General features: G+C 35.7%; 1 protein-coding gene across 4 annotated transcripts in view; it reads right to left on the bottom strand.

Moving 5' to 3' along the window:
• The window catches only part of GSTCD (glutathione S-transferase C-terminal domain containing), a 140434-nt gene that overhangs the window by 113166 nt on the left and 11212 nt on the right, over nt 1-16056 (bottom strand). For all 4 annotated transcript variants that reach the window (XM_054484499.2, XM_054484504.2, XM_063663956.1 and 1 more), the window contains 2 exons: nt 8997-9248; nt 6309-6402 (listed from right to left, as the gene is read on the bottom strand). In XM_054484499.2, coding sequence (XP_054340474.1) covers nt 6309-6402; nt 8997-9248 — 346 coding nt within the window. The remainder of the gene's footprint in view (nt 1-6308; nt 6403-8996; nt 9249-16056) is intronic.

The following is a 16056-nucleotide window of genomic DNA, read 5'->3' as shown; positions in this document are numbered from 1 at the left end:
TCCCAGCATGAACTGGGATGATGCAGAAGATGGGTGATTTCTGTATTTCCAACTGACGTACCGGGTTCATCTTACTGGGGCTTGTCGGACAGTGGGGGCAGGAGAGTGGGTGCTGCCCACAGAGTGTGAGCCGAAGCAGGGCGAGGCATCGCCTCACCCAGGAAGTGCAAGGGGTCAGGGAATTCCCTTTCCTAGCCAAGGGAAGTGGTGACACACAGCACCTGGAAAATTGGGTCACTCCCACTCTACTAGTGTGTTTTCCAATGGTCTTAGCAAATGGCACACCAGGAGATTATATCCTGTGCCTGGCACAGACGATCCCATGCCCACGGAGCCTTGCTCATTGCTAGCACAGCAGTCTGAGATCAAACTGCAAGGCAGCAGCGAGGCTGGTGAAGGGGCGCCCACTATTGCTGAAGCTTGAGTAGGTAAACAAAGCGGCCTGGAAGCTCGAACTGGGTGGAGCCCACTGCAGCTCAAGGAGGCCTGCCTGCCTCTGTAGACTCCAACTCTGGGGGCAGGGCACAGCAGAACCCTCTGCAGAAACCTCTGCAGACTTAAATGTCCCTGTACAGCTTTGAAGAGAGTAGTGGTTCTCCCAGCACGCAGCTTGACATCTGAGAACGGACAGACTGCCTCCTCAAGCAAGTCCCTGACCCTCCGAGTAGCCTAACTGGGAGGCATCCCCAGTAGGGGCAGACTGACACCTAACACGGCCGGGTACCCCTCTGAGACAAAGCTTCCAGAGGAACGATCAGGCAGCAACATTTGCTGTTCAACAATATTCGCAGTTCTGCAGCCTACACTGCTGATACCCAGGCAAACAGGGTCTGGAGTGGACCTCCAGCAAACTCCAACAGACTTGCAGCTGAGGGTCCTGACTGTTAGAGGGAAAACTAACAAACAGAAAGGACATCCACACCAAAACCCCATCTGTACGTCACCATCATCAAAGACCAAAGGTAGACAAAACCACAAAGATGGGGAAAAAACAGAGCAGAAAAGCTGAAAATTCTAAAGATCAGAGCGCCTCTCCTCCTCCAAAGGAACGCAGCTCCTACCCAGCAATAGAACCAAGATGGACAGAGAATGACTTTGACGAGTTGAGAGAAGAAGGCTTCAGACGATCAAACTTCTCCGAGCTAAAGGAGGAACCCATCGCAAAGAAGCTAAAAACCTTGCAAAAAGATTAGACGAATGGCTAACTAGAATAACCAAGGTAGAGAAGTCCTTAAATGACCTGATGGAGCTGAAAACCATGGCAAGAGAACTACATGACGAATGCACAAGCTTCAGTAGCCGATTGGATCAAATGGAAGAAAGGGAATCAGTGACTGAAGATCAAATGAATGAAATGAAGCAAGAAGAGAAGTTTAGAGAAAAAAGAATAAAAAGAAATGAACAAAGCCTCCAAGAAATATGGGACTATGGGAAAAGACCAAATCCACATCGGATTGGTGTACCTGAAAATGACAGGGAGAATGGAACCAAGTTGGAAAACACTCTGCAGGATTTTATCCAGGAGAACTTCCCCAACCTAGCAAGGTGGGCCAACATTCAAATTCAGGAAATACAGAGAATACCACAAACATATTCCTCAAGAGGAGCAACTCCAAGACACATAATTGTAAGATTCACCAAAGTTGAAATGAAGGAAAAAATGTTAAGGGCAGCGAGAGAGAAAGGTCAGGGTACCCACAAAGGGAAGCCCATCAGACTAACAGCTGATCTCTCGGCAGAAATTCTACAAGCCAGAAGAGAGTGGGGGCCAATATTCAACTTTCTTAAAGAAATGAATTTTCAACCCAGAATTTCATATCCAGCCAAACTAAGCTTCATAAGTGAAGGAGAAATAAAATCCTTTACAGACAAGCAAATGCTGAGAGATTTTGTCACTACCAGGCCTGCCCTACAAGAGCTCCTGAAGGAAGCACTAAACATTGAAAGGAACAACCAGTACCAGCCACTGCAAAAACATGCCAAACTGTAAAGACCATTGATGCTAGGAAGAAACTGCATCAACTAATGAGCAAAACAACCAGCTAATATCATAATAACAGGATCAAATTCACACATAACAATATTAACCTTAATGTAAATGGGCTAAATGCTCCAATTAAAAGACACAGACTGGTAAATTGGATAAAGAGTCAACACCCATCAGTGTGCTGTATTCAGGAGACCCATCTGACATGCAGAGACACACATAGGCTCAAAATAAAGGGATGGAGGAAGATCTACCAAGCAAATGGAAAACAATAAAAGGCAGGGGTTGGAATCCTAGTCTCTGTTAAAACAGACTTTAAACCAACAAAGATCAAAAGAGACAAAGAAGGCCATTACATAATGGTAAATGGATCAATTCAACAAGAAGAGCTAACTATCCTAAATATATATGCACCCAATACATGAACACCCAGATTCATAAAGCAAGTCCTTAGAGACCTACAAAGAGACTTAGACTCCCACACAATAATAATGGGAGACTTTAACACCCCACTGTCAACATTAGACAGCTCAACGAGAGAGAAAGTTAACAAGGATAGCCAGGAATTGAACTCAGCTCTGCACCGAGCGGACCTAATAGACATCTACAGAACTCTCCACCCCAAATCAACAGAATATACATTCTTCTCAGCACCACACCACACTTATTCCAAAACTGACAACATAGTTGGAAGTAAAGCATCCTCGGCCAATGTAAAAGAACAGAAATTATAATAAACTGTCTCAACCACAGTGCAATCAAACTAGAACTCAGGATTAAGAAACTCACTCAAAACCGCTCAACTACATGGAAACTGAACAACCTGCTCCTGGATGACTACTGGGTACATAACAAAATGAAGGCAGAAATAAAAATGTTCTTTGAAACCAACGAGAACAAAGACACAACATACCAGAATCTCTGGGACACATTTAAAGCAGTGGGTAGAGGGAAATTTATAGCACTAAATGCCCACAAGAGAAATCAGGAAATATCTAAAATTTACATCCTAACATCACAATTAAAAGAACTAGAAAAGCAAGAGCAAACACATTCAAAAGCTAGCAGAAGGCAAGAAATAACTGAGATCAGAGCAGAACTGAAGGAAATAGAGACACAAAAAACCCTTCAAAAAATTAATGAATCCAGGAGCTGGTTTTTTTTAAAAGATCAACAAAATTGATAGATCGCTAGCAAGACTAATAAAGAAGAAAAGAGAGAAGAATCAAATAGACGCAATAAAAAATGATAAAGGGGATATCACCAACGATCCCACAGAAATACAAACTACCATCAGAGAATACTATAAACACCTCTACACAAATAAACTAGAAAATCTAGAAGAAATGGACCAATTACTGGACACATACACTCTCCCAAGATTAAACCAGGAAGATGTTGAATCCCTGAATAGACCAATAACAGGCTCTGAAATTGAGGCAATAATTAATAGCCTACCAACCAAAAAAAGTATAGGACCAGATGGATTCACAGCCGAATTCTACCAGAGGTACAAGGAGAAACTGGTACCATTCCTTCTGAAACTATTCCAATCAATAGAAAAAGAGGGAATCCTACCTAACTCATTTTATGAGGCCAGCATCATCCTGATACCAAAGCCTGGCAGAGACACAACAAAAAAAGAATTTTAGACCATTATCCTTGATGAACATTGATGCAAAAATCCTCAATAAAATACTGGCAAACCGAATCCAGCAGCACATCAAAAAGCTTATCCACCATGATCAAGTGGGCTTCACCCCTGGGATGCAAGGCTGGTTCAATATACGCAAATCAATAAAAGCAATCCAGCATATAAACAGAATCAAAGACAAAAACCACATGATTATCTCAACAGATGCAGAAAAGGCCTTTGACAAAATTCAACAACCTTCATGCTAAAAACTCTCAATAAATTAGGTATCGATGGGACGTATGTGAAAATAATAAGAGCTATCTATGACAAACCCACAGCCAATATCATACAGAATGGGTAAAAACTGGAAGCATTCCCTTTGAAAACTGGCACAAGACAGGGATGCCCTCTCTCATCACTCCTATTCAACATAGTGTTGGAAGTTCTGGCCAGGGCAATCAGGCAGGAGAAAGAAATTGTCCCTGTTTGCAGATGAAATGATTGTATATCTAGAAAACCCCATTGTCTCAGCCCAAAATCTCCTTAAGCTGATAAGCAACTTCAGCAAAGTCAAAGGATAGAAAATCAATGTGCAAAAATCACAAGCATTCTTATACACCAATAACAGACAAACAGAGAGCCAAATCATGAGTGAACTCCCATTCACAATTGCTTCAAAGAGAATAAAATACCTAGGAATCCAACTTACAAGGGATGTGAAGGACTTCTTCAAGGAGAACGACAAACTCCTGTTCAACAAAATAAAAGAGGACACAAACAAATGGAAGAACATTCCATGCTCATGGATAGGAAGAGTCAATATGGTGAAAATGGCCATACTGCCCAAGGTAATTTATAGATCCAATGCCATCCTCATCAAGCTACCAATGACTTTCTTCACAGAATTGGAAAAAGCTACTTTAAAGTTCATATGGAACCAAAAAAGAGCCCACATTGCCAAGACAATCCTAAGCTAAAAGAACAAAGCTGGAGACATCATGCTACCTGACTTCAAACTATACTACAAGGCTACAGTAACCAAAACAGCATGGTACTGGTACCAAAACAGAGATATAGACCAGTGGAACAGAACAGAGCCCTCAGAAATAATACCACACATCTACAACCATTTGATCTTTGACAAACCTGACAAAAACAAGAAATGGGGAAACGATTCCCTATTTAATCAATGGTGCTGGGAAAACTGGCTAGCCATATGTAGAAAGCTGAAACTGGATCCCTTCCTTACACCTTATACAAAAATTAATTCAAGATGGATTAAAGACTTAAATCTTAGACCTAAAACCATAAAAACCCTAGAAGAAAACCTAGGCAATACTATTCATTACATAGGCATGGGCAAGGACTTCATGTCTAAAACACCAAAAGCAATGGCAACAAAAGCCAAAATGGAAAAATGGGATCTAATTAAAATAAAGAGCTTCTGCACAGCAAAAGAAACTACCATCAGAGTGAACAGGCAACCTACAAAATGGGAGAAAATTTTTGCAACCTACTCATCTGACAGAGGGCTAATATCCAGAATCTACAATGAACTCCAACAAATTTACAAGAAAAAAACAAACAACCCCATCAAAAAGTGGGCAAAGGATATGAACAGACACTTCTCAAAAGAAGACATTTATGCAGCCAACAGACACACGATAAAATGCTCATCATCACTGGCCATCAGAGAAATGCAAATCAAAACCACAATGAGATACCATCTCACACCAGTTAGAATGGCAATCAGTAAAAAGTCAGGAAAGAACAGGTGCTGGAGAGGATGTGGAGAAATAGGAACACTTTTACACGGTTGGTGGGACTGTAAACTATTTCAACCATTATGGAAGTCAGTGTGGTGATTCCTCAGGGATCTAGAACTAGAAATACCATTTGACCCAGCCATCCCATTACTGGGTATATACCCAAAGGACTATAAATCATGCTGCTATAAAGACACATGCACACGTATGTTTATTGCGGCACTATTCACAATAGCAAAGACTTGGAACCAACCCAAATGTCCATCAGTGATAGACTAGATTAAGAAAATGTGGCACATATACACCATGGAATACTATGCAGCCATAAAAAAGGATGAGTTCACATCCTTTGTAGGGACATGGATCAAGTTGGAAACCATCATCCTCAGTAAACCATCACAAGGAGAAAAAGCAAACACCGCATGTTCTTACTCATAGGTGGGAATTGAACAATGAGAACACTTGGACACAGGAAGGGGAACATCACACACTGGGGCCTGTTGTGGGGTAGGGGGAGTGGGGAGGGATAGCATTAGGAGATATACCTAATGTAAATGACGAGTTAATGGGTGCAGCACACCAACATGGCACATGTATACATATGTAACAAACCTGCACATTGTGCACATGTACCTTAGAAGTTAAAGTATAATTAAAACAAAACAAACAAACAAAAAATCAAAATATGTCAGCAAAGAGAAAACAGTAACAAATAAAACAGATGTAGAAAAATGTGAGAAATATTAAATCTAAGTGGTTTGTGTATATATATTTTTCATAATAAAAATAAAATGAAAACTCAACTGATAGTGTAATCATAATGTTAGATAAAGCCAAAGGGAGATTTAGAGAATTAGAAGACAGATCTGAAAACAGTATCCAAATTATGAATAAAACTTAAAGAAAAAAGAAAACTCACCTTCCTTTGGGCTGACTGCTGCAGGGAGAACATTCCAATCAAGAGTCCAAGTAGGGCAAGGGTGGGGAGAAAACATCACTTCAATGCCCTTTTCCTAGAAAAGGAAATAGCCTCTTTCTAAATTAAGGAATTAATATAGTCTTATTATATTATTGAAGGCTAAAAAATTATATTTCTATATTGGTAGGGAGGAGGATAAATAGTAATAATCATCAGCTATTCCCCAAAATACATATTTTAATTAAATAAAAATACCATGTGTTGAGTATTTTGACATCACAGTTACTTTCCTATTTTTTAATATGGAGATAATAAAAAGTAATGCTATTTTAAAATTATTACCAGAAAATCCATAGAAGTAATAAGCTACCTAGAAATATATTGGATATCAAAGAGAAAGTTCAGCTGAGGATGAAAATGTTATCAAAAACAATCCACATAGAAATAATAAAAAAAGAACTCTGCATATGTCCATCAAAGTCTCCCTTTACATATATGAAAACCGCCACAGCCTAAAAGCTACCACTTTAACACATACCCCAAAATACCACTCATACTAGTCTTTTATAAGTGCCTTTAATGTCACTAGAGAAAAATTCCTCTGGTGTAACCAAATGGTTCCCAATATTTTCAAGAATTAGGACCACTTTTCAATATATTAAAAAATTTTCAGGATCCTTCTCCATCTTAGAAGTTGTACATTTGTTTATTTGATCTATGTACAGTGGCATGGCATATACATGGATTCACAGACCCCTTCCAATCACATTCCAGGTACACAGTCTATATCTATATCTATATCTATATCTACATCTACATCTATATCTATATCTATATCTATATCTAGGTATCTCCATGGCTCTGTTATTTTTATCTTTAGGAATAAACTATTCAAATAAAAAATCTGTGAGACTCCAGCATTGAATGCTTTGTATCAGTTTATGAGATTACTTTCCATTATAAAAACTAGCTGAATTTGTGTCCCAAAGGAAATAGTACAAATAATCTTTCATTAGGGCTAGAGATATGGCTATTGATCTACAAGCCCAGAGCACTGATTTGCCTCCAAAAAGACAAACACATCTCTCTGACATCATCTACCTCTCTTCTATCTTCTTCAGTCTAGCCACACTGACCTTCTTGCTATTTCTCATTTCTCTAAACTCATTCTTACCTTAGGGTCTTTTAAAAAACACAAATATATTGAGATATAATATATATAAATACCATATAATTTATCCTTTTAAAGTATCCAATTCAGTGGTTTTTATAATATTCACAATTGTTCAATCATTGCCACTATTTTAAGATATTTTCATCATTTCCAAAAGAAGTTGCATATCCACTCAAGAGGTGAACCAGAGGTCCCTTGGCAGTGTAGTCATATAATCAAGACACATCAAAATCTAGACATGCCTCAATAATTTCTAAAATCAACTATATAATCATGTTTCATTACTTAATCAATAGGCCACAGAGCTTAGCTGAAGAGTTAAGGGATTGGTATCCTTACCAAAGTCTTCCTGTCCATTTCTACATCAGTAAACTCTGTTAACTACAGAACTCAAATACTTCCTAACCCAAATAGGGAAATACAATGAATATTTTTCCAGTGTAAGTCGATGGATAACTTAAATTACTTCATGAATTCTCTATTCAAATAAATCCTCACATCACCTATTAAAAGCAAAATATTTTTGCAGATCATTTCAAATGTTAGGGACAGGAAAGCCCATAGTTGAAAACTTTACAATTAGTACTGAAAACAAACTATGCCTCAAGGAGAAAAAAATAAAGCATATGCGTTCTTTTTTTTTTTTTTGAAACAGGGTTTCACTCTGTCGCCCAGGCTTTTATGTAACAAAAACATAAAAATCAAAGATTAAAGTAAAAATAAAATTCAAAGAATTCCAAAATTACAAATTTAAACAAAACCTTGGAAAGTAAATTGAGATATTAATCTTTATATTTCTTTTCTTTTTTTTTTTTTTTTCCGAGACAGAGTCTCACTTTGTTGCCCAGGCTGGAGTACAGCGGCACAATCTCGGCTCACTGCAACCTCTGCCCTCCCAAGTTCAAGCTATTCTGGTGCCTCAGCCTCCTGAATAGCTGGGACCACAGGCACGTGCCACCACACCCAGCTAATTTTTGTAATTTTAGTAGAGATGGGGTTTTGCCATGTTGCCCAAACTGGTCTCGAACTCCTGACCTCAAGTGATCTGCCTGCCTCAGTCTCTCAAAATGCTGGGATCACAGGTGTAAGCTACTACGCCCAGCCTCATCTTTATATTTAACTTGCAATCATTATCCAAACTAAAAAAGGCTGAGACCAAAACTTTACAACAGAAAAAGATTATGTTAAAATAGTATACTTGACCAGGTATGATGCTACCTTGGTCAATATCCTGAATATAAAAAAAAAAAAAAAAAAAAAAAAAAGTTTTGAGAAAAGTGCTTTTTAAAAGTATATATTGTGACTTACTTGGCTCCAAAAATACATAATACTAAAAGTTTTCAATTTAGTATACTTCACATAAATGAAAAAAGTAGCAGAAATATTAACTGGTAAAGAGTGAAGAAAGCTACAAATAAAATTTATAACAAAAATAATGTCAACAAATGATTACAAGTTGGAGTAGAATGCTCAGCAATATTATCACATAGAATTTTTCAATAATAATTAAGTACCATTAACTTGGCCATGGTTGGTCTTGGTCCTCCTATAAATAAAGGATCGCTTTGCTCTTCTACACCTGGGACTTCACTTAAGTTTGGATGCTGTTCAGTTGAGGTTGTCAACAACTTTGGTAAATGGAGAAATTGGATCCCACACTTAGAAGCTGCTGTTTTTACTCCTGGCACTTCCTGGATCCTCTGGTACCAAGAGGCTAGCAATGGAAATTCTACCAGCTTCTCAGAAAATTTCCTGCTGATAATTACCTAGGTAGGAAAATAATAAAACACATTATTATATATATTTTGTTTATAATAGCTGTGTTGAGGTAACTTTACAAACCACAACGTTCACACATTTATGTGTATAGTTCACATAAATTTACTACAACAATGAGTTGTAGTAAATGCATGCAGTTATGCAACCATCTAGTTTTAGAACACTTATGTCACCCCCGAAATTTCCCTTGTAACCATTTGCACTCAATCTCTGCTACCAGTCAGTTGCAGACAACCACTGATCGGCTTTCTGTGTTTGTAATTTTGCCTTTTCTAGAATTTCATACAAATGGAATAATAAAATGTGGTTTTCTTTTATCACTTAGTATTATGCTTTTGAAGTTAATCCATATAGTTACATTGACCAATCGTTTGTTCCTTTCTATTATGACTAGTAGTCATTGTGTGGATATACTATATTTTGCTTACTCATTCACTGGTTGATAAGATATTTGCATGTTTCCAGTTGTTGGTTATTATAAATAATGTTGCTATACATTATAATGTAGCAGTGTTTATGTGGAACTGTTTTTCATTTCTTTGGAAATCCAAGAGTCAAATTGCTAGGTTTTATAGTAACTGTATATTTAACTTTTAAAGAAATTAAACTCTTCTCCATGGTTGCCCTTCCATTTTACAATTCCCACTAGCAATCCATGGAGGTTCCAGTATCTCCTCACAACTTGTCAAACCTTGGTATTATCAGTCTGTTTGATTTTAGTCATTCTTGTGGGTATATAGCAGTGTCTCATTGTAATTTTAATTTGCATTTCCCTATGATTAATGATGTTGAGCAACTTTTCATGTGATTATTTGCCATTTGTATATCTTCTTTAGTGATGAGTCTTATATGTTTTTATGATTCATTTCATAGCATAAAAATTGGAGCAACTCAGCAATGAGAAAATGAACAACACAATTAAAATAAGCAAAAGATCTGAGTAGACAACCAAAAAAGATACACAGATGGCAACTAAGTATATAAAAAAAATGCTCATCATCATATATCATTAGATAATTACAAGTTAAAACAAGGAAATATCACCTATCAGAATGGCAAAAATCCAAAATACTGACAACTCCAAATGATGGTGTGCATGTGGAACAATAGGAACTCTCATTCTTTGCTGGTGGGAATGAAAAATAGTACAGCCACTTTGAAAGACAGTTTGGTAGTTCCTTACAAAGGTAAATATACTCTTACCATACAATCCAGTAACTGTGCTTCAAATGAGTTGAAAATTTATGTCCACACAAAAACCTGAACACAGATAGATGTTAATAGCATCTTTATTCATAATTGCCAAAACTTGGAATTAACCAAAATGCCCTTCAGTAGATGAATGGACAAACTGTGGTACATCTATATAATGGAAAACAACCATCAATAGAAAAAGAAGAATATAATAATTCCAAAAAGAATCAATATAAATAACAATGGCATTTGCAAATGTCTATAAATAGTACAACTGAAAATCATTTTGGAAAACTTTACATCTTATATTCAATTGTCTACATCTTTCATTGATAGTATGTTTTTAACCCTCTCTAAGAACTCCTCTGTGATCAACTGCATTCCAATCTGGAAACCCTTTCATCTATAATTCATGGCCATGAACACATTCCTCTGTTCCTGACCCTCTATATACTTGATAAGTTCTTAACACACTGCATATAGAGAGTTAATTGGACAACATTATATCAAAAACCTAAAATCCTTAATATATACTTATGCAAATTAGTTTAAGTGGTTAATAGGGAAAGAATTAAAATAAGTATTAACTTCCTCAACACAAATAATGTAACACGTTTAAATTATCACAATTTAATATCTTTAGTCTACAATCATTGATGTATTTTGAGAGGTTTCATAGAAATTTTGTAGCTCACTGCAGAAGTGTAAAAATGGAGAGCTTGTACTATTAACAGTGATCTAAAGTTCCATTTTTTTGTGTGTGTGAAACTATCTTCTCTGTATGTGTGAACTATTAGGCAGAATCTAAATGATATTCCTTACCAATAATGTAAGAAGCATCTTTCAGAACCATATTTTTAAAAATTACACAATGAGGTAAGGAGAACATTTTACTAAAGAAAATAGTAAAAAGATAAAAGAGAAAATTGTAAATATTTAAAACTAAAAAAGATAACTAGCACTATTTAGAAGATTTTTTTTATAAAGCAGCACTTAAAGTAAGATTTTATTTTTTCAAATTAGAAAAATTTTAAATTGTTCTTCCTGATACAAACTCATATATTTCTGTTTTCTCTTGGTCAGATGCTTTCTCCCGAGCACTACCACCAAATTCTATTTTCTTTAAAATTTAGAGTGTTCTTGCTTCTTTGAGAGGCAACAAATGTTTCCGTAGAAAGCATTATGATGTCACAAACACATTACGACTTATGATTATGAACAGATTATGAACAGATTATGACCTTTAAATAAAAAGGTCAAGTCACAGGAAATCTCTACAAATATATTTCACAATAATACCAGAGCATGAGACAGAAAGGACAGAAAACAAAAAATTCATACATATATATTATACTGTATTTTAAGTGGACTTTAAGATTAAATGAGCACAAGCAATTGATTATAAGAACAAGGACTGTAACTCTCTTTGAATACTGAAGCACTTAAAACACTGCCTTGCAAATAATACCCTGTTGAATGAATGAACAAATGATAAAGAATCCATTTGTTACCTTCAGAGAGCAATCTCCTCAATCAGTATTTTTCAAGTTGCTATTTATCACTCATTTAGGGGTTGTGAAATCAACATAGTAGGTTTTTAAAAAATGAAATAGAAAATATCAGAGTACACATCCTATAAGTTATTTTGTAACTATTTATTTTTTTTACATATTATTTAAAGATATACATTTATTCCTATAATTATCCAACTTGTAAAATGTATTACAGTTGTCCCTCAGTATTCATGGAGGATTGGTTCCAAGACCTGTATCAGATACCCAAATCCACAGATACTCATACTCATGTCCTTGATATAAAATGGTATATATTTGCATATAACCTATACACATCCTCTCCTATACTTTAAATCCTAGATTACTTCTAATACCTAATACAATATAAACACTGTGCAAATAATTGTTATTCTGTATTGTTTAGGGGATCATGACAAGAAAAAAGTCGGTACATGTTCAGTACAGATGCAATTTTTTTTCCAAATATTTTAAATCTGCGGTTAGTTGAATACATGAATACAGAACCAATGGATATGGAGGGCCATTTGTATTTACTGAGTTAAAGTAAAAAAAATGTTTGAAAAATACTCTCTAAGGTACCCTGAGAGCCAAAAAGTTTATTAATTCTCTCAAAAATTGTGAATTTCTTGAAAATAGATTAGGTGCTAAGGGAATGGATCTTTAGACATGATAATCACACTAGAAATTTTCTCTTTTCCTCATCTTTCCTGTACTCTTCTTTCTAGTGACTTATTTTTATTTATTAGATGTATGTGGCATCTTTCCTTTCTTTTGAAATGAAGTTGCAATTAAATAACAATAATTCATGTTTACAAGAAATTGAGGAGGTTTACTCTGACAGGTCACTCCATTTATCAACATGCCAGGCCACTCTACTAATATCCGGATAGCTCAGAAGGTACTGAACCACATTCATTACACTCATGAAGACATATTTAAGGAAGTTGCTAATGAAAACTCTGTGAAATGAAAATTAAATTTCTTCATAAGAAATGATTTCCAAATAAGTTACCTGGCTCATAAGATCAAAACCATTATAAATATCACAGAGTTCTTTAAGGACAAGAAAAAAAAAGATAATTTATTTTTAAAACAAACGTTTAAAAAAAAAGTATAGCTATCAAAGCAAAAATAAAATTTTAGTAACTCTGTAGTTAATTGTCAGTAAAGGGCAGAAAAATTTGTCTGAATAAAAAGAGAAGCAAGATGTTGCATCTATTCAAAATATCTCCTCCTTTGCATTCCTTTACAATCACTTATTATATAAAATATTTTGTTCTTATTTTATATCATTTCCTTAGTCATACCTCCTTTTTTGAAAATATACTCACAGATGTTTAGGTAAGCAGTGTAAGCAGAGAAAAAACAGTAAACAACCTATCTAAATGAAAATATAATCCCCGCTCTGTTTTTTACTTATAAATTAGAACTAGTGAGTTAAAGCTAAAAGCTCTTGAGGACCTAATGAATAGGAATAGACACAGAAAATACAAATTTACCACTAAAAAAGTGGCATCCACCATTTTGCAATATGCCAGCAAAAAGTGAGGTTCCCAATTTTATGCCAATGGGAACACAGGAAGAGTTATTTAGTTTTGCTAAAAAATCAATTTCTAAAAGAGGAATGATTTTACCTAAGCTAATAAAGATGTCTGTGTGTGTGTGTGTGTGTGTGTGTGTGTGTGTGTGTGTGTGTGTATTTAAACTCAATTCAAAGCATTAGAAGTTAAAATGTAGAAAATTAAATCATAAGTGTTCAAATTATAAGAAGATTTTATAAAATGATAAAATGCAACTTTCTGTCTTATAGGTGTACAATAATGTTTTAAATATTTCTGTCAAAGTGTACTTGCTTACTAGTAGCAATTGAAAAATAATATACAATCTTCTAGTATTAGAACAGTAGGATTTTGCCCTAGTATAGCTATTCATTGCTACTTCACCTATAATGTTGATACGCTATCTACTAGAAAATTCTAGCAAATACATTGAAGAGGGGGGAAACATGAGTGTACATATTAATTTATTCCTTTTAAATCTATTTCTAAGACTTTTCAGAGGAGAGGGTATCGTCAGGCCCCTTTCCTTATGAGGTGCTGAGCCATCAGCAGTTAACTTTGTAAAGTAATAAAGTATTTTCTGAAAAGGAAGAGCTTGCAGCAGGTTTATATATAATACCTTAGCCCTTCCATGTTCATCTCTGACAAATTAAAAAAAAAAAAAAAACCTCATCCATTCTACTTGTTATTGTTTTCCATCTTTGGTTTTATTCTGTTTAGCAGAACTGTGTATTTTCCCTAGTTCTTCTAATTTTGACCCTTAGTAATTCAAACCTTGACTTAGTAAAATTGACTCTTACTTTTATGTCCTTGACTTCATTCCTGCGACTAAATATTCTGTCCCTAAATTCAGTTTTACGTTTCTGGTAACTTGAGCTTTATTACGGATGTTGAACTTGATCCTGATTCTGATCATTTGGATGGCCACTCCATTCACCTCAATGTATGTTAATGCTAGCAAAAAGGCTTGCCAACATAACCACTATATGAATTAAAATGACTACTTTATTACCCAAGATGATTTAAAGAAAAAAATATAACAAATATCAAGGGTTTATCAAAGAAAGATGAATTCCTGAAAATATGAGGTGGGCGGATCACAAGGTCAGGAGTTCGAGACCAGTCTGGCCAACATGGTGAAACCCCGTCTCTACTTTAAAAACACAAAAATTAGCCAGGCATGGTGGCATGCATCTGTAATCCCAGCTACTTGGGAGGCTGAGGCAGGAGAATTGCTTTAACCCAGGAAGGAGAGGTTGCAGTGAGCTGAGATTACACCACTGCACTCAGCCTGGGTGACAGAGCGAGACTCCATCTCAAAAAAAAAAAAAAAAATCCAGTAAAAATACAAAGGAACAAAGGAAAATATTTTGAGAATAGTTTATGTATTCAAACAATTTTAATAAATTTCTTCAATAAAGGAATGGATATGCCACTTTCATTCAATTCTGATAAAACTGGAAACACAGTTATCCAAAGAAGTCAAGAAGACAGAATATCAAGTACTTCATAATGTATCAAATGACTGCTGTAATGACTGAACTTGGTAATAGAAGAGAGGGATCGTGGAGAAGAGAATCTAGGAATCATTTGACTAGGAAAAAATTTAAAAATCAATGTCTTCTTCCCACTCAACTCCATGGACTCTATGAAGACATATGACATTTGGCATTTAAAATACCAATCAACATCTAAACAATTCCTGGATCTCTCTCTTTTTATATTGTTTTGGTTGCCAAATTTGGTTCAATTTTGAGGAAAAGAGAAATGTTCTTTAAGAAAATGACAATTGATCAATACTGCCGAGTTTACTTGTGAAGCAAAGCCTTCAAATACATAGATTTTCAATAGTAGTCTCTTCTGTCCATAGAGATACCTGAATTGTTGGTGATGTATAATGAGAATGAAATCTAATATCTGATTCCTTAGTAGGGAAAAGGGGGAAATGCTTCCAAGAGAAAAACCCAAACAAAAGCAAAAAGCAATGCAGCTCTTGAAAACCAATTGGAAGGCTGCAGAGAGCTAAGCTTCCTATGTTCACTCTGGTATTATTTTCACCCTGTTCTTTTTTCCTCCACAGAGGGAATGTGTGTGTGCACACGTGTGTGCATGTGCGAGTGTGTGTATGTAAGACACACAGAGAGAGAGAGAGAGAGAGAGAGAGAATCTTCCTACTCAGAAAACGTTCTGTCTATTCTCCCCCAGCACATAATAACAGAGCCAGCTACTTTAATCTCAGAGAGAACAGAGAAGCACACAGGTCAGAATAAAATATTTTCAATTTGATAATACCTAAGATTAATTTAAGTGACTAACAATTCATTATAAAATTTAGCTGACAAGATTTTTAGTCGTCGTTTTTTTTAACCGGACCCTCTAACAGTAGACGTCCAATGGATTATCCATTGCGCCACAGAGCCGACTTGGACCTTCTACTATTAGAAAGTAATCACAACAGAAACTTGAAATTAATAATAACAATTGTTAACATTTTAGCAACTTCACAT

The sequence above is a fragment of the Pongo pygmaeus genome, chromosome 3, assembly GCF_028885625.2.
Source record: "Pongo pygmaeus isolate AG05252 chromosome 3, NHGRI_mPonPyg2-v2.0_pri, whole genome shotgun sequence".
NCBI classification, from domain to species: Eukaryota; Metazoa; Chordata; class Mammalia; order Primates; family Hominidae; genus Pongo; species Pongo pygmaeus.
This window is presented reverse-complemented; position numbering and strand designations above follow the sequence as displayed.